Source organism: Vidua chalybeata, chromosome 2, assembly GCF_026979565.1.
Source record: "Vidua chalybeata isolate OUT-0048 chromosome 2, bVidCha1 merged haplotype, whole genome shotgun sequence".
Classification (NCBI taxonomy): domain Eukaryota; kingdom Metazoa; phylum Chordata; class Aves; order Passeriformes; family Viduidae; genus Vidua; species Vidua chalybeata.
Window position 1 is genome coordinate 26,205,002 of NC_071531.1, and position 18,057 is coordinate 26,223,058.

The following is an 18,057-nucleotide window of genomic DNA, read 5'->3' on the forward strand; positions in this document are numbered from 1 at the left end:
CCTGGCACACACCCCTGATCTCCTTTTAAGATCTACAGTATGCTTGGATATAGGACATGGAGGTAGTTACCTTAAAGTCACCTCTAACAAAAAAGCAGATCAAGAAATTACATCAATAGATGTAGCCAAAGTACCCAAAATGATAACACACTGTGATTATTTCTTACAGAAGCTGCAGGTAAAGAATTACATGGAAAATTTCACTTGCTGATGATGAGTTAATCTAGAAACTCCCTTCCCTGTCCCAGTGTTCATTTGATGACTTCTGGATGTTTTTCTGACACACCTTGCCAAGGAATCTGCCTGCCCTGAGTTTAGGGCTGCATTAATTCACTGATAATCCTGAGGGGAGGATGGGGAGGCTGGGAAGGGGATGCTTTTTAAAATTTGTTTTAATTAGTCTCCTTCTTGCAGTCCTTAAAGGAATCTGAACAGATTAAATAGCATTGCTTTATCCCCTCTCCTCTTCCCTCAACCCGTTCTAAAAAGGAAAGCAAAACGAACCCCTAATTACTGAGCTACTTGCCATGGGTTTATGTCTTAGCACTTATGCAACTACAGGTGCAGTCTGATGTGAAAAGAAGCTGGAGGTCAGGCATAAATGCTGTGGCAGGTCTGTGTGAGGCCAGTGAGCTGGCACTGTTAGCACTCCCTGGCTAGTTCATAGCTCCTTATCTCTTTGACTTGGGTGTTGGTGCAGTTTAGAATGTCTCAACCTACCCGTGTATTTTAGGTGAGTAATTTAACACAGAGTAATTACTGGAATACTTGATACAAGCATCCAACCAGCTTCAGTAACCACAAATTGTTGCTAGCCCTGGGCCGAGACCAGATAGCACAATAATAAGGTGCTTTGAATTACTAGATGTGGCATGGATGACTCCCCAGACTTGTCTTCTGGACTGAGATGTTCATCCTTAGCAATTAGAGAGCATTGCTCTGTGGCTGGATGGAATGTGAGAGGACTGAGAGGTTCCTAAGAGAAGAAGCCAAAGGGGGTCAAACAGCAGCACCCAAAGAGACCCACACCAGAAAGTTGGTGACAGATGCAGAACAGGCATCTATATTTGACATCTGTGGGTAAAGTTTCTTGACTCACTTATGTGAGAGGGATCTGATTTTATCCCTCCTCTGAGGGAGGAAGGGCACACTCTGGGGCTGTGCACTGGCCCCAAACCTTTGGATCTGAGGCAAGCAGGTTACCTGCTCCTCCTTACGCCTGAGGCAGTGTCTTTTCCCCACCATATCCACCCAGCAGGGCAGGTAGAAGGGTGGGTACCTTGCAGATGAGAGTGTTTTGAGGAGGGTGCCCTGAAGATGAGAGACTTTTCTTCTCCTGTGAAATAAGCTCTCTGCCTTTGATCCCAGCCTTTCTCCATGCCAGCTCCTGAACTGCCAGATTTCCCCAGGAAACTAAGGCCTAGATTTTTCAGTAACCTTATGTGGTGCATCAATGACCTAGACGATGTTTTCCATGTGCAAACAATTAATATATCTCTTTCTCAATCACAGAGAGATCTCACACTGTCTCCAGAGGGTGCAGTGGTTTATATCTTCCACAGATAAATTTGAAAGGAAGTGAAAAAAAAAAAAAAAAAAGAAAAAAAAAAAAAAAAAAAAAAAAAAAAAAAAAAACTGGCTGTTGCTTTCAGCATTTGTCTGGCAGCTACCATATTTTATTATTTCAGTGAAAAGAAAATTCCATGCTCTCATGTGGAGGAATCTGCTAACAAAAACAAAGGAAATAAAAGAAACCACTGGATTTATGTCATGAAAATATTTCACAAAGCTTTGTTACTCTGCTGTCCTTCACAAATTGTTATATAGCACAGGGTTTTAGGGTTTAACACAAACTCTCTTTCACATTCAGCTTTTGGTCTTTCTTCCAGACCAAGATTTTTTAGCTGGTTTAATGTGAGCTATTACTTCATGCAAAGTTAATTTAGCATTGTAATTAAAAGACATGCCAATAAAGCCACGAGAGAAGGATTTTCTACAGTAGGAATGAGGTAAGCACATTGAGAGTGATGCTAGAGAGCCAGCAGCGAACTCCATTTCCCAAGTGAGAGTGAGCGGTGAAAGAGAAGCAACTGGTCTGGAAAGGGAGATCTAGGTAAATCTGTGTAGGAAAGCAGAGAAAGAAGACTTGAGGGCATCAGATAATTCTATTAGAAGAAGTCTGCAGCAAATGGTGAAGGACTTGGTGTTTGGTGCTGGATGAATAAGAAGAGGCAGCCAAAGCTGTATGCTGTGCACTTTCAGGGTATCTCGGATCTGGAGTCCTGCCAGTGCTTCTGTAACTGTTGCTAGGGAAGCACCAGCAGCCTTTTTCCAAGGGAAGAAGATTAAAATAGCTGTGTATTTTTACTCAGAAAATTCATTCCGGATACACCCTCCTCTCATTCTGTCTGCTGTTTTTTTGTACTACTGGTATTGTGTTGGAAAATAGAAAGTTGTTAAATTGTCTTGTTGCTTGTGTTAGGAGCAGCTCCTGCCCCAGCCCCCTCTACATTGTACTGATAAATTGTTGTCTTGTGTGCTCAACAGGTACCTCTGTCCCAAATCGCCTTCAGTGCTGCACCTCCTCCTCAGATCCTGTACAATCCTGCCCAGCAGATCCTGACCTACGCTGGGTTCTGTCCTTCCGCAGCCACAATTTCTACCTATCCGTCCTACCCATTGCCTCTTCAGGTACAGTGCCAACACACACCCTTCTCACACCATCAGAAAACCATTAGCTGCTACTCAGTACAAACTCAGCAGAGGTAGGTCTTAGCTGGATCCCAGCTCCCAGGTTTGTCTGTGGGATGACTTAGTCTGTGCCTAGTCTTCTGGCCTATTCTGGTTGTCCTTTGAACTCTTACCTGCTGATGAGGTAAGCATAGCCAAGAGTAGAGAGAATAGAGAAACACATGAAAATAAGCTGAAAAGATTCTTGTAAGCAGTCATGAGGATCCATTGTGTGAGAAATGACCGCTCACTTTAAAAATGTTAAAAGATTTATTAAACCTTAACAAAAATACAACAAAAGGACTAAATAAGGAAAAATTGCAGCACTGAGAACTGTCCTCATGGCTGCCTACCACATAGCCAATTCATCTTCAAGATGGTGCTCCGTCCTTTATATTCCTAGGGGTTGCATCAGCCAACCCTGGCCCCACCCAAAGTCTGTCAGTCAGCTCTCCTTTGCTGTTTATGGGTGGAGATTGCTTTCTTGTAACTTGATTGGAGGTCAGGTGTTGCCATGCCGCACCCCTGAAGCAATAAACTTTTCCATTCCCAACTGCCCCATGGAAGGGGCACATGTGCACGCCTTCTTTCTACCTGTCCTAAATAACACAGACTGTCTGATGGCAACAATACAGAGAGGGGGCAAAGGGAACTATGGGGAGAACCGAGGACATCTAAACTACAATAACATAACTATATATCAATAAAGCTTCTCTTAATATTCACACAATATTCATCCCTTGAATGCGAGAGCAAATAATTTCATTATCCATCTATAACGATTGTAACTGTTCAGTCCACTGAGAAACACTGTTATTTCCCTAGATTTCTACTTTTTTCAAATAAATGTGTTCATTTATCTTCCTTCCCCTTCATAACATTCAGAGGCAGACACTGCCAGCTGTCCCCAAGTCAGGAGAGGTTAGTAAGAAACACTGGGATCCACTGGGATAGTTACTAAGAAATAATGGGGAAACTTAACTCTATTCCTGGGAAAAAAAGTAAAAGCAAGTCACCTCCCTGTATGTATGAACTCATTATGTTGCAGTTTGGAGAGAAGTAATTTCTGCATCAGTATATGAATTTTAAAAAATCACAATAAACTTGGTACAAATTGTGAATGATAGAAGCAGGAATGATTAGGATCAGCCAGAAGCTTAACAGCCATCTGCTTCCATTGCTTGAGAGCTGTGGGCTGAATCCATGGGGCTGGAGGTCTGAGGTCTTCATGTTCCATCTAAGTGCTTCAAGCTGCTGGATTCAGACCTTCACAAGCCCTGCTCAGATGGTTGTAGTCTTTAATCCCAGTCTGGGTCTGGGATTCATCTGACTGAACACAGGGGCTGTTGGCATGTAGGGATGCAGTACTGCCTGATAATGAGATCAAGTAGGCACATGTCCCCTTCTGCTACTCTGAGAGTGTCCATGTTCAGGTCCCATTGTCCCCGGGTCATATCTGTGTGGACATCTGGGATATCCCATGGCATCCCAAAAGGGCTGCACACTTAGATGTGGGAAATTGAATTAAGTTTTAGCTGTCCACAGAGTAGAAGATCCTGACTGAGCTGGTCTACCCTTTAGAGACACCAGTGAATTATCTCAGGTGAAAGATATGTGACATTCATTCCTGGTCCTGAATCCAGTATCTCACTGAATAAATGCTTGCCAGAGAGGCAAAGTCTATAAAAGAAATCAGCCATATGGCAAAAAGAAATGGTGATAGCAGGAATGCATTTGAAAGGATGTAACCAGCATTTCTTTTGTTTACTGTGACATGTGCAAGAAAATAATGCATCCCTTATTAGTACAGTTCAGCCACAACTAGTCTCAGTAACAGGCCAGCCAGCTGGGCAGGTAATGGTCCTGATTAGCTGGGCAGGGACTGGTGGTGATGACAGCAGTTATGGGTTTTGCCAGTTATTCCTGCTAGAGAACTCACTGCAGAAACAATTCCAGGCAAACATGGAAGCAGTAGCTGCAGATTGAGAGGGGAGGGAAGCAACAACTCCGAAATAAATAAAACCCCAAGCCAACTCAAAACCACAACACCTACGTTTGGAGGTGAAGTGTCTAGCAGGTCTGTCAGTGCACCTGCACTGCCTCAGAGAGTTAAAGGGCATAAATAAGCCTTCCTGTTGGGATGTCCCCATTCTCACTCACTAAGTCACCGTGTGGTACAAATGTGGGACAACATTCTCCTTGCCAGGAGGGTTTGACCCAGGGCAGCAGCCCCTGCTCACATGGAGCCCCATGAGGAAGCAAACACCTTGGCATGGGGTCTGCCAGCCCTGGACAGCTCTGAGATGCCATTGTCCAAGGGCCAGCCCTGGCCCTGGCCTTCTAAATTGTGGCTATTCATTTTTTTTTTTAGCATCAGGGAACATCACTTGCCCGGATTTTTAATTTCCCTTGAAAAAGATCCATGATTACTTTATCTTGTTTTTAAATTCCAGGCACTTTAAGTTCACTTTAAAGTCTGAAAGTGAGCGGAGCTGAGCCCAAGTCTTCAGCTGAAGCCCATAGACTGGCACATGCTGGCACATGAGAGGAGGAGTAAAATCCTCACCCTCTTGAAATCAGTGACAAAACTTTGTTTAAAGCAGTAGTAGGATTTTGTCCTGAATATATTCCCTACATGCATTCTTTTGTTTTAATGAACCCTGCTTGTTCCTGAAGCAGGGTTCATTAAGCTCAGGGTTTCCAAGCTCTATTTATTTATTGTGCCTTTTTCAGGCAAAGTCCCATCATACCTGACTGCCAAAGAGGGAGACATGTGCCTACCTATAAAATTTTCTCTTAAGAGGAATCTGCATTTGGCAAATATTTATGCAAGTATTATAACTGAGATTAATTACATCTGAGGTAATTTAAATTTCACAGTGAGGCCAGGAAAGGAACAGCTACACGTAATCTAATCAGTCAGTCAGGTGCTGTGCCTCGCCCAGGAAGCCAAGCATGTTTTCCTGCAGAAATTCCTGTTCTGCTGTATTGCCTAGCTGTCTGCACAATGTCTATTAAAAATGACTTGGGTTACAGATGGAATCTCTTGTTTCACTAGACACCATCATTGCTATACTTAAGCAGGTGCTTTAGAACTAAAGTTAATGTTGTGCTGCAATGCATGAGAAATTTAATCGTTTATGTAACACATGGCAAACAACACAAAGCTGCAATGGGGTTGTAATCATTTACTGAAGAAGTTATTTTTCTTTGTCTGATACAGCCTGCCAGCAATTTTCCAGGAACATCATCTACTGACATTTCTTTATCAGAAGAAACTCAGCCTCCATCTCAGTCCAGCTCCAGCTATGGTCTTCCCCCAAATGCTCCAGCCATTTATACACCAACTTACTGCTTGCCTGGAGAAAAGCCTCCACCATATGCACCATAGAACAAAGAATTTATTTTAGTAGCTGGTAGGCTTTTATTTTGTTTTAAAGAAACCTCTGGAAACTGTGCTGTGCAGGCACTAGACTTCCCAAAGGAGGCCAGCACAGAATGTGTTACTGCCACTCTGCTTTTACCCACATCTCCCTGTGAGCAGGGCAGAGCCCTGGAGCTGTAAGGGCAGGCACATCACCACTCAGTGTGCCTGCAGTCAGATGTAGCAGAACTTTCTGGCTATGGCAAGCATGAGATGTTTCCCTTTCAGTCCACTGCAGAATAGATTTTCTTCAAGAGGAAAAATGAAAAAAAACACTCCAGATATGTGTTCTGCTTTCATGAACCAATATTGAGGGGTTTTAGCCTGTGTTGTCTGAGTGGGTAGCCAGGAGCTCCCAGAGTCAATAATTTTGGGTAGCAAGAGTTTGTTTGCTTGTAGTATTTAATAACTCTTCTGGTGAAAGTGTTGTACCAATAAAGTGTGGCAATTATTTTACAATAAAGTTCACTGTGTATATTTATACTATACCTAAGGCTGTGTGTATTTGGAAGGAAAGGAAAACAAAAGAAGAGGAAGAAGTACCCTACCAAATAGTTTCTCTTTTCAGGCTTCAGATAGAAAGGGACTGTTGGGACTGTTTTAGCTGAACTTTGTGCCAGTCTAGTCTGAATAGTAAAATGTCATGTTAATGCACTAAAAATACCATTTCCAGATGTGTATTTTAGGCTACACTTTAGTGTTCAAATTAATTCCTTTCTAGTCAAAAGACCACAACTACCAAAACCATTTTAGGTTAGATGCCTCTTATTTATTTTTAAGTTAATCCAAGACCTAATGCAGGTATTTCACAATGACTGAAACAGAGTGAATGAAGGGGCCTAATTATTTTTTAATTTATTTATTTTCTCCAAAGGCTAAGCAACAATACCTGCCACTGACAGGAAAAGAGCCATGTTCCTATTGTCTGCACCCTGCCTCCTCACTGTGCACCACAGTGGGATTCCGTTTGGTGAACACCTGCCATATTTTGGGACAGGGGTACTTACAACCAGCATGAAAACCCATCTAAAATGCATCCCTTCACTGCATTTTGCTCCTGCAGGAATGGTGTTGGTGCTGCTTGCTCCATAGATCTTACAGTCTAGACAGCAATGAAGCTCTAGAAATTTCCTGAAATGCCAAAGAGTAAATCAGGGAATGGAAGGTATTTCTCATTAACATTTTAAGGAGCTGCTCTGTATTACGAAGACATTGAAAAAAACTAAATAAAACCAGCTTACATGACAGTTTCCTTTGAAAGGAAGTGACACCATCAGACCTGCTTAAATGGAAAAAAAAGAGTGATCATTCTTTTGCATAATACTTTGCAATTTCCAAGAAATATCTGTTAATTCATGTGTTTTACCTCTATGTATAAAAAGCAGATTCAGTACTGATACACATAAGAAGCGAGATTAATTTATATGGACCATAAAAGCCACCTTTTTTTCAATTAAGGTTTTTCTGAGATGCAACGTTTTAGGCCAGTGATCAGTGATGAAATGCTTTATGTGTATTGTTGTCAAGGTGAGTTATATGAACATGTCTCAGAAAAACAGAAGTCAGAGAAAAGACCATTTGGGTTTTTTTAAACATTAATTTAATGCATCCAAAATGCTTAGTTCTTGTACAAGTACATGCTGTGAAAAGCACAGTCACTCTGATTATGAAATAAGTGAAGCTATACATTTAGTTCTTTTTACTTGCTATGAATACTACCAGGAGAACCACCTGGGTTTATTTTAAGGACTCAAAATAAACAGACTTGATCCCTTTGGGCTGAACACCTAAACTATCTGAACAAGGATGAAATCCATGTTTCTCTTGGGTTGAAGCAAGTGACTGAGAATGAATGAAGGAATGCTTATTGCAGCTACCTCTTCCTCCAAATCTTTATCCAGTGTGGTACTGGGGTAGGGTATTAAAAAAGTTCACCTTTACACCCTGCCTCCCCCCCACCCACCTGCCTCTTCTGTCATTTTCCAGACTGAGAAACTCTGAGTTTCTCTTCTAGTCCACCTTTTGAGTCAGGTGCCTTGTGGTCTGTGCAAAATATCTTCACATATATGCACATATATGCAAAGTTCAGGAGCTATTTCTGCTCTGAATTAGAAAATTAAATGCTCTTGTACACATGACATTGAGTATGGAACTGCAGAGTACCATAATGTACCACAGGATTCACGTTTCCAGGACCCAAAATAATTCTGGCCTCATAAATAGTGTCACATTAACACAAAGATTAGACATGTTTGTGATTCATTTATGCCACATGGTAGTTTTTTGGGGACTACCACAGAGATTTTATCAAAATACCAGACATGAAACTATTTTGCTAGATTGTTTCATTTGAAAAGAACAAAGTAAAGCAGATCTTGTTTAATCTTCTTGGTTTAAAAATAGGTGTCTTCTGAGTCTGTATTTTTTTTCAGTGGAGTCACTCCAAGTTTAAAAGATGGGAGATTTTTGTGGTTGAACCTCAGCGGCAGCCCAGCCCAGGCAGCCGCTCACTCATTCTCCCTTGCTGGGATTGGGGAGAGAATCAGAGGGGTAAAAGTGAGAAGACTCATGGGCTGAGATAGAGACAGTTTAATAGGTAAAGCAAAAGCCACACACACCAGCAAAGCAGAGCAAGGAATTCATCTGCCACTTCCCGTGAGCAGGCAGGTGTTCAGACATCTCCAGGAAATCTGGGCAACATCACGTGGAACAGTGACTTGGGAAGAAAAAGACCATCACTCTAAATGTCCCTCCCCTTCCCCTTTTTTCCCCCAGCTTTAAGTGCTGATCATGAGGCCATATGGTGTGGGATATACCTCTGGTCACTTGGGATCAGCTGTTTGGCTCTGTCCCCTCCCAGCTCCTTGTGCACCCCCAGCCCCCTCACAAGACCACAGAAAAGGTCTTGACACTGTGCAAGCCCTCCTCAGCAATGGCTAAAACATCCCGGAGTTATCAACATTGTTTCCAGCACAAACTACAGCCCATACTGGATCACAAATTGATCCAGAGTCATCAGTAGTAACATAAAGTACTTTCAGGAACAAGGTGGTTTCCCTTGCTCAACTACAAAAAAGCAAAAACAGAGAACTCCTGGGTTTTCCTATCCATGTATCCTGCCAGTAAATTATTACTGTCTAGTGGGAAATTTCCTTTCAAACTTCTGTCTGCTCAGACCTGACAGTAGGTCCTTGGTTGAAAGTGATAAAGTTCTGTTCTTTTCTGCCCTGCTGCATTGCTGCTGATTGATTTGCTCATGATAAAATGCTTTGATGCCTTGTCTAATGGCTAACAGAGTACCTTCCTCTTCTCTGCTAAATAAAACAGAGAGCCCTGCCAGAAAATAGGCTTGGAATAGTCTTCCCCTTCTTTACTCTTTTCCTCTGGGAGTGTTTATCTTCACAGTTTGGTCACAGATGTTGCCACACATAAGGATTATTAGACTAATGCGTCATCTCCTTATCTGCTTAGGGAAAACATAACATGACTGACCAAGAATAATTTATAAAAGACCTTGTAGAATTAGACCTTTTTCATGCTAATCCTCTGAAGGATCATGTAACCTTACCCATTCAGTATTTGGATTTTGCACCACAGCATATACCAATATTACTCAGTTTATTAATTTGATTCAAGACAAAGACCAAATAAAACAAGATTTAAGTGACTCAAGACAAGCTAGGCAAAGAAGGATAGCTGAAAAGTTGAACACACTTTATGGCTCTAAAACTTTTCCTGCATAAACCCCCAGGGATATTCTCACCTCATGCAGTTCAGCCTGGCTAACTCTCACAGCTCAAGCCTCTCTGCTCCCACGAGGCTCACAGTGAATGAGCCAACATAAAAATGCAGCAGCAAAAATATGTCATCACCAGATAATATTCCCCAATTCTCAACACCTCATCATTTACTCCAGCAGCTATTGACATAAAAACTGTATGGCTTCCAACTTATTGAGTCTTTTCTTTTAAATATTTCCTGCTGACCCAACTTCATTTTCCATTTTCTGTTGACCAAGAGTTTTTCTAAAGGTCACAACTTTTTTCTGAGTCTTTTTTCTGTGGTACCCAGAAAGAGAAGAAGAGAAGCTCCAGCAGTAAGAATAGCAGCCACCATTTGCTCTGCAGCTAAGAAGATATGAAATACTGATGAAAGCATATAAACCCCCAACCCTCAACCTCCAAAAAGAAAAAAAAAAGGGCAGCCCTTCCCTCCACCCTCTCCCAGTGTAACCTCCACATCAGGCATAGTCTGCGTCACTGTCTCCAAATATCAGAATATAGAATAACCTCAGTACAGGTAAATTAAAAATTGTATGTAAATATTTTATTCTCTCATATTTTGCAAATCAGAAGCAGTGTTTGGTAATAAAAAATAATACAGAATTATTATTTTTCTTCCAGTACACACTCATATATTACCAGGTTTCCCACATTACAGATTAAACTGTCTCTTACAGTCTAAAGATAGTATTCACTTTCAGTACATTCTGTACTTTTGATGTATTTAATATTAGTCTTCTGAACTATTTACAAATATATTACAACCTTTAAACCTCAAAGCAAAGAGTATTTCAATAATTAATCTGACATAAGGATCAGTAGCTTCTACATAACTTCAGTGTTTAAGAGAAACTATACTCGCAGTGCGGTAGATCTGAATAATTTATATCTTTTAAAAAAAGAAAAGCACTGAAAGTTTCTGAGTATAAAACTTTCGCATTGCAGTGGTACCTACTGACCCTCCTGGACTGGAGGACAGGAATGTGAGGTGATGTCACTGTGCTTGTAGAGAGCCTCATCTAAGTCCAGTGCTGTGTTGCTCAGTTTGAGGGTCATGCAGCCGTGGTAGGACGCGGTGACTGGAGTGGAAGTGACAGGAACGTCTGTTGGAAAGGGGAGATAAATATTTCTGACAGCTGCCTTTAAATAAATACCTGCCCTGCCTAGGCTCAGATGGCTATTGCTTCAATGAATTCAAGCTCACCTCCTTCCATGCGGGTGTTTCTACCTCCCCCTGCCCCCTTGCCAGAAGGCAAGAGCACAATCCCAGACGTGAGGAAAACACCATCTGTTCTGGTGCACAAAAGCCCTTCTCCCAGGCTGAACCCTTCCTCAGCTGCTCTGTGTCTCTGCAAGGCCTCCAGACCAGATGAAACCATGGAACCTTGTGCTGCACAGCAGCAAGGCTTCACTGCAGTGGCACAATGTGTTCACACATCCCCATGGTTTCCCCCTCTCCATCTCCAAACTCTCTGCTTTGTTATTGGTGGAGATGTTAGACCTTCCTCTAATGCCCTTTCTCTTCAAAATAGCTTCCAAAAGATCATAGGAAGAACTTTATGACAGAAAAGGACTTCCCATATGCTGCCTCTACCACTTCCTGGACTCATCTTTACCACAATTTTGCTGTGTATGAGCACAGGAAGGTTGCTGGCCTTCATTAGCAAGGTGCTGGAATGCATCAGTTGAATTGTTCAGACTAATGAGACTAATTTTTACTGTGGAGACCCACTGGTGATTTTCTTTTAATCAGTTTACCAGAGGCAGAAAACAGATGGCAAGGAAGAAAACACTAAGTACAATCCAATAGACTAGAGGAAGTTAGTCAATCTTACTACTAACTTCTGTAATACACACTGACCATAAACAAACAAAAAGCCAACACAGTAACATAACAACAAGAAAATCTACATGAGCTCTGTCCTCTACCTTTCCCCAAAGGTCTTTATTTTATTTACAACCCAAAGCTGACCCAATCAAACTGGTTGCACAACGGAAAATAATGAACGTCTCAAAGAATATTTAACTTCACAGTGATTCAGGTAGCTAAATAAATCACTTATCTTTACATCGAAGCAAGGACAACTTGAACAATAGGTTGTCCTGTTGACCCAAGATTATATGAAATTTAAAGTGTTCTGCCTGGAGATATGCAGGACTGATGTGATCAGACATGGCTCAGACAGAATCTAGGACTGAGTGGGAGAGAGAACATTTGTAGGAGATCTGTAAGCCACAAAGAAATATTATAAATCTCTTCAGCTTCCTGGGGGAGAGCTACCTACCATTTCTCGGTAGTTGCTTTATTTAGTGATGTTATCTATTTCCCATTCCTTCCCATTTAGCAAAGTTTATCTGCAAAGTCTGCTAAAGGAATGCAGCATCTCTGTTGTAATACCTTACATGAATGTAAACTAAATTTTGAGTCAGAAGGAGTTGAAGTTGTGACTTAACAACTTGAAGACTCATCTAAGGAGTCAAGCAGATTGCTGTTACATGTGCCACAGGGCTGACTAAAAGCCAGTGTGGGCTTTCAGATGGGTATGTAAGAGATTAAAAAAAAATTAGTTTTTTTCATAGTGTTGTAGTTGTAAATTATGTGAAATATTTCATTTTCTGTTATGACTAGAAATGGATCTGTCCAAAATGTGGTCATGTAAAGATTTGGAAGCCCAGTTTAAAGGTTCCTTCACCTAGTGGAATGCATATTTTCTGAAAAATCACATATGCGTTACATAAATTACATAATTTAGGATTTACCAGAATTGAAAAGCCTATAGAAAATGTAATTAACGTCTACATGTTCCATCTTATCTGTTGAAACTCTAAGTAGTATTTCTTTCACATTTGCAACATTAGCCGTGCTTAGGATCAGACTTAATACATATTTGGATCCAGAAGTCTTTCTTTATTTGTGGCAAACAGAATAAAGACGTGGAGTTTGACCACTATACTGTTTTTTCCACAGGGTATGGAAGCATGGAAAAACTAAAAACTACGTAATGTTTTCAAAATCTGAATGAGCCAAACTCACTTAGATCTGACCATTTGGTATTGTTACTTAACCCAGAGTGATTAATCCAACTGAAGTGCTGAAATGTTTATTTATTTGGCAAGTGACAGGGTTTCTCATGCAAGCACTGGGTTCCTCTCAATGACAAAAGCAGAGTGCTGGCAGAAATTCCTGTTGCTAAGCACAACAGATCAAAGGGGGATAGTAGCTAAACCTACAGCAGCCAGCTGAGTCTGAGCTGCCACAGCCATGGTATCTCACCCTTAGCTCTGGCAAATTAAAACCAGTGCTGCACCCAGCACAGATAGTCTAAACAACCACAGAGAACCTGGGACAGTGACAGAATGGGATGATTTTCTGAGCTGTGGAAGTCTCCACTGTGCATCTGAGAGCAGCTTAAAAGAAAGCAGGCAACCTCTCTAGCCTGTGCAATGGCCAGCTTAGATAATTCAATCTGAGAATAGAAAATGCCACGTTTGGGATTTCATCCTTGTTCCTGCCACTGTGTGAATGTTCCAGAATATGTGGCCTCCCCCTTTCAGGTGTGACTGGGAGCCATTTGTCTCATCAGCATAAATCCTCTGTAAACTCTTGCTCATGGTGGGGACAGCCTCATCATGTGTCCTATGTGCACCATGTGGCACCTCAGCCACCCTGTTCCAGCCTGACTCCTTCAGCACCAACAAGAGGCCAACATTTGTACCTCTCCCATGCTTGGGCAAGTAAGGGCAAGATTCTGCTTAGCTGTTGGCATCCTGTGCATCAGAGACATAAGTGTTCCTTTAATAGCACTCCTCAGCAGAAGGCACTGATAAACTTGTTCAGGCAGAACAAGAAGCAAACTCCCAAACTTGGCCAAAATTCACGATTCAGATCAAAGTTTGATCTTACAGGTTCAGAAGAGAGGAGCAAACTGACCTCCCAGAAGAAACCCTGTTGTTGCTGAAAAACCAGAGAAACTATACACTGTGTTAACCCCTTGGTTGTGCCCTACATGAGCTCTGCTGGGAGGCAGTCAGTTAACTGTGTCGTGCTGTGATCAGTTTAAAGAGAGCATCAGCCAGGGAGGATCACCATGCTGGGCTTCTCCAGTTTCAGGCAAAACACCTTGAGGCCCTAGTACTCCCCTCAAGGAATGCTCCCACAGGTTCATTACATTAATGAAGCACTGCAGTCCAGCTCCTATGGATTTTACCAGGTTTAAGATAATAACCCAGTTTACAGCAATCCTTCAGATTAAATCATTCCTATTGCTGAACAAGCAAAACCTCCTTTTTCTATTTTTGCCTCCAGCTGCCCTCAGAAGGACACAATCATTCAAGGAAAGTGCAACCCCAGATCCATTGCAGACAAAGCCTGCTCAAGCAGAATCAGAGAAGGACTCCCACAGCTTGAACAGAAACCGTTTTCCTGACTCCCAGCTCAGCAAAGCAAGTTGGAAGTCTGTGGTCCATGGTACAAAACTGGAGGCTCACCTGGCAATCCTCCCACATATGTCTTCGTTGACTGCAAAGAGCTCTCCAAGATGGACAGACTATCCTCCAACTCAGAGATGCTTAGTTCACTCTCTCCTGCTACCCCATCTACCCTCAGGGATAAGTGATCTTTCTTGAGGAGGACGTCTACAGAGTGCTCCTTTTTATCACAGAGATTTATTGCCAGTCTGGACACAACTGTGTTCTCCAGGGCCACGATGATAAACTGAACAGCATGGGAAAGAAAGAAAGAAAAACAGGCAATGAGCAGAAAAATACCTAGCTACACTTAGCCAGAACCAGGATAAGCCCAATGTGCCGTTTATTACAAATATTTTGCAGAGCCTTCAGAGAATTTGGCTTATTACTATTGCTGATTGTGTTCTGAGCTCATTTGCATAGATGCAAAAACAATGAACCAGTGGGACTAATTCTTGAAACCATGTTTTCTCAGGGAGAGTTCTTAGTGAGTCTTGCAGAAGCCATTATATTGCACTGGGGACAAACTGGAGCTGCTGTACTATAAATGAAAATTGGCTCATGGCATTTAGTGAAATGGTTTACCCTTGTGGAATGCCAGAATTTAGCCCTTTGTTATGAATGCCATTAAATAGTAGCTTCAACACTCCACCATAACTGGCTTTTCCCAGTAGCTTTCCCACACCTAAAGCCTGTCTCTTGGCTCCTTTGGGCCAGTTACTGATAAGCAAGGATGGAAATCCCTGGTTTATGGCACTAAACCGTTTCTGTGCTAGAAAATAAAATATGCCTGCATTCAAGAGAACAGTTTTATCTTTTATCTAGACCACATTTGCAGAGAGCTCCCTATTAGCATCTGACACACACCTGTAAGAGGCAGAACTTCAGGCAAGCACTGTTGTTTCAGACCATGCTCTGAACAGGTGGGACAAATAATGAGGCAGGCAGCAGACCTGGCAACTGTTTCTGAAATTGACCTCCAGTTACCAGGAAACAGCAAGGAAACTTCTCTACAAAAATACTTGTTTGTACCTGTTGCTTCAGTTTCTTTGTGGAGTGATAGTCAATCAGAGATAGGGATAAAGGGACAGATGCTTCTTCCATAACTAGGGCAAACAGCACACCAGTATCTGTTGCTGGTTGAATTACAGCATTTACTTCAATTTCCCAATTTGTCTTGGTTTCATTTCCAGAAGAAGGTTGCACTGCAGAAAAAGAAATTCATTGGACAATGTGTCAAATGGGTAAGCTGTTCAATTTCTCCCTAGAGAAGAGCATAGGCAGATGAGCTTCTGGAGGGACTGCCACATTTTTTAAATTTAAAAAAAAATCATTCCAAAGCACCTGAACATAAAATTGGAAAGAAAATGGCATCAGTTTCCCCTTGCTACCTTATGCATTCTGCTGCTTTTCAGAATGTCAAAGGATAACATAAAGCTTTTTTCCACAAAGACTTAGTCAAATTCCCATGGCTGCCAATCTGACACATTCAAAGAACTGCTGCAAGATAGGTCAATCAAAAACCAATTTTTTTTATCAGTCTGTCCAAAGATCATTGAGAAATCTGAGTTGAAATTTGACACACAGGAAACATTTCTATGAAAGCTTGTATTAAACTCAAAAATTGTAAAAGCATACTACAGCCATCACCTACTCAAACTCTTCCTGATCACTGATCTCTCAGAAGTGTGTCATGTTTTATTTCACCCGTTGAACCCTGAATTAAACTTCCTGGTATCTTCTTACTCCCTTAGTGCCCTAATAATTTAAAAGGTAATGCAGGCTGCAAAGAAAGATCTCAACCTGCTCCTGCAACCTCCCTTCACAGGACTATTAACTTTGCTAGCTCACCACATCTTGAAATACAATAATCCATTCTTTATAGAGCTTAACACTGCAAAGCAAAAAAAGCACTGCAAAGCAAAAAAAAAAAAAACAAAACAAAACAAAAAAAAAAAACCAAACAAAAAAAAAAACAAAACACCAAAAAAAAAACAAAAAAAAAAAACAAAAAAAAAAAAAAAAAAAAAAAAAAAACCCAAAACAACAACAAAAAAAAACCAAACAAAAAAAAATCCCAATAACTGTTTGGGAAAAAAAAGTAAGTGCTGAGGCCTTATCTTGGCTGTCATCTGCACTTCACCTGCACTTTAGATGCTGCCTTGTCTTTATTTTGCAACTTTTGAATCCATGTACTAAGTAATACGACAGACACCTGATACTCCCTAATTTACCATGGCACAGCAGAAAAATCCACATAACACTGAACAGGTGGCTCCTACAGAGCAGGACTTACACACTACACTGAAATAGATGGTTAGCATTTGTGTGGGTTCAGAAATACTGATAGTTGATTACACAGATAAGCAAACACAATAATATAGAACAATAAAAGGTGCCTTTCTGAGTGCTACATTAGTATGGACAAGTTTGATTTGAAACCTGTTTTTATTATTTGTATAACAATAATTATACATATACATAAATAATAAAATATTATTTGTATTACTCTGTTTATTATATCTATTTATCAATATTATTTATTTATTTATTTATAATATTATTGTATATTTATTAATATTATTAATATCTATTTATTATATGCATTACTCTGTGCCAATTTCATTGGATTCTATCAGAGATATGCTTAGTGCATAGTCCCAAGTGTAAGTAACGACACCCCATGATTAAAAGTGAATCCAAGAAAATAGACAATATTAATTTTTCTTTCTATTATAACCTCAGGATACAGCAGTATGGCTTGCAGGTCTCCCTGTTGAGCAGAAAACAGTGGTAAGGAATGGAAACACCTAAGCTGCTGTCAGAGAGATGTAAAGCCTCTAAGGCTGAGGATGAGCTGGAGCCAGTCTGGGTGTGAAATGTATTACTGGAGCTACACAGAAATAACCTAATCCCTGCTGGGCATATTTGCACTGGCTCGAACTATGATTTATAGGCCTTCCTTCACTAAGAACCACAAGTTTAATCTTTTCTGCATCGATCAACAGTGAGTCTGGCATACACCAAAGTTTTACACTGTTTATTAACCAGGTATGGTTAATGGCAGGACAACAGGTCAGAAATAAAAAATCCCAGCCTACTTACTGTAAGTAAGATTAAACACAGCAAAACCTCGGCCAGGATAGAAAGACCCTCGTCCTGCTACAGCAAAGCACTGCATCTTTTCATTCATCTTTATGGTCTCTTGGATGGATATGTCCTCCCCATTCAGCCAGTTCCATGCCCGCATGCAACCATCCAGCCGAGGGTTTATCTGGGAAGATAAAGCAGTGTCTTATGCCTCAAACAATTGTTCAGTGAAGAGGAATTATGTGCAAAGGAATACTGAGTTATATTATGACACTAAAGAGTAGAAATAAATTTGACATGTTATGTACATGCAAACCAATAGGCAGCAACCCCAATCCTGCAACCCCAAGCAAGTGAGTGGTCAGTATTTCCCCAGGAAACTCCCCTGAGCTCAGCTCATCTCCATAGGCCAGAAGAGCACTAGCTAGTGCAAGTGCTGATTTGGCTGTATTGATTCTGTAAGCTCCTCTATGTGTTGCCCATCATTAATACTTATTTCTAAACTTATTTCTAAAGCTCTGTAGCCAAAGCTCCATAATTCATTTAGCATTGCAAATGCTGGAG

The 18,057-nt window shown here is 41.1% G+C and overlaps 2 protein-coding genes across 2 annotated transcripts in view; one reads left to right on the plus strand and one right to left on the minus strand.

The window, feature by feature from the left end:
* TMEM255B (transmembrane protein 255B) overlaps positions 1-6,615 on the plus strand; it is a 66,555-nt gene extending 59,940 nt beyond the window's left edge. Inside the window, exons 8-9 of the mRNA XM_053935068.1 lie at positions 2,548-2,691; positions 5,954-6,615. Of these exons, the coding sequence (XP_053791043.1) occupies positions 2,548-2,691; positions 5,954-6,121 (312 nt within the window). The 3' untranslated portion in view covers positions 6,122-6,615. The remainder of the gene's footprint in view (positions 1-2,547; positions 2,692-5,953) is intronic.
* A 3,843-nt stretch (positions 6,616-10,458) lies between these two features.
* The window catches only part of GAS6 (growth arrest specific 6), a 40,540-nt gene continuing 32,941 nt past the window's right edge, over positions 10,459-18,057 (minus strand). The window contains exons 12-15 of the mRNA XM_053936464.1: positions 17,509-17,677; positions 15,436-15,608; positions 14,425-14,650; positions 10,459-11,039 (exon numbers count right to left, since the gene is read on the minus strand). Of these exons, the coding sequence (XP_053792439.1) occupies positions 10,888-11,039; positions 14,425-14,650; positions 15,436-15,608; positions 17,509-17,677 (720 nt within the window). The 3' untranslated portion in view covers positions 10,459-10,887. The remainder of the gene's footprint in view (positions 11,040-14,424; positions 14,651-15,435; positions 15,609-17,508; positions 17,678-18,057) is intronic.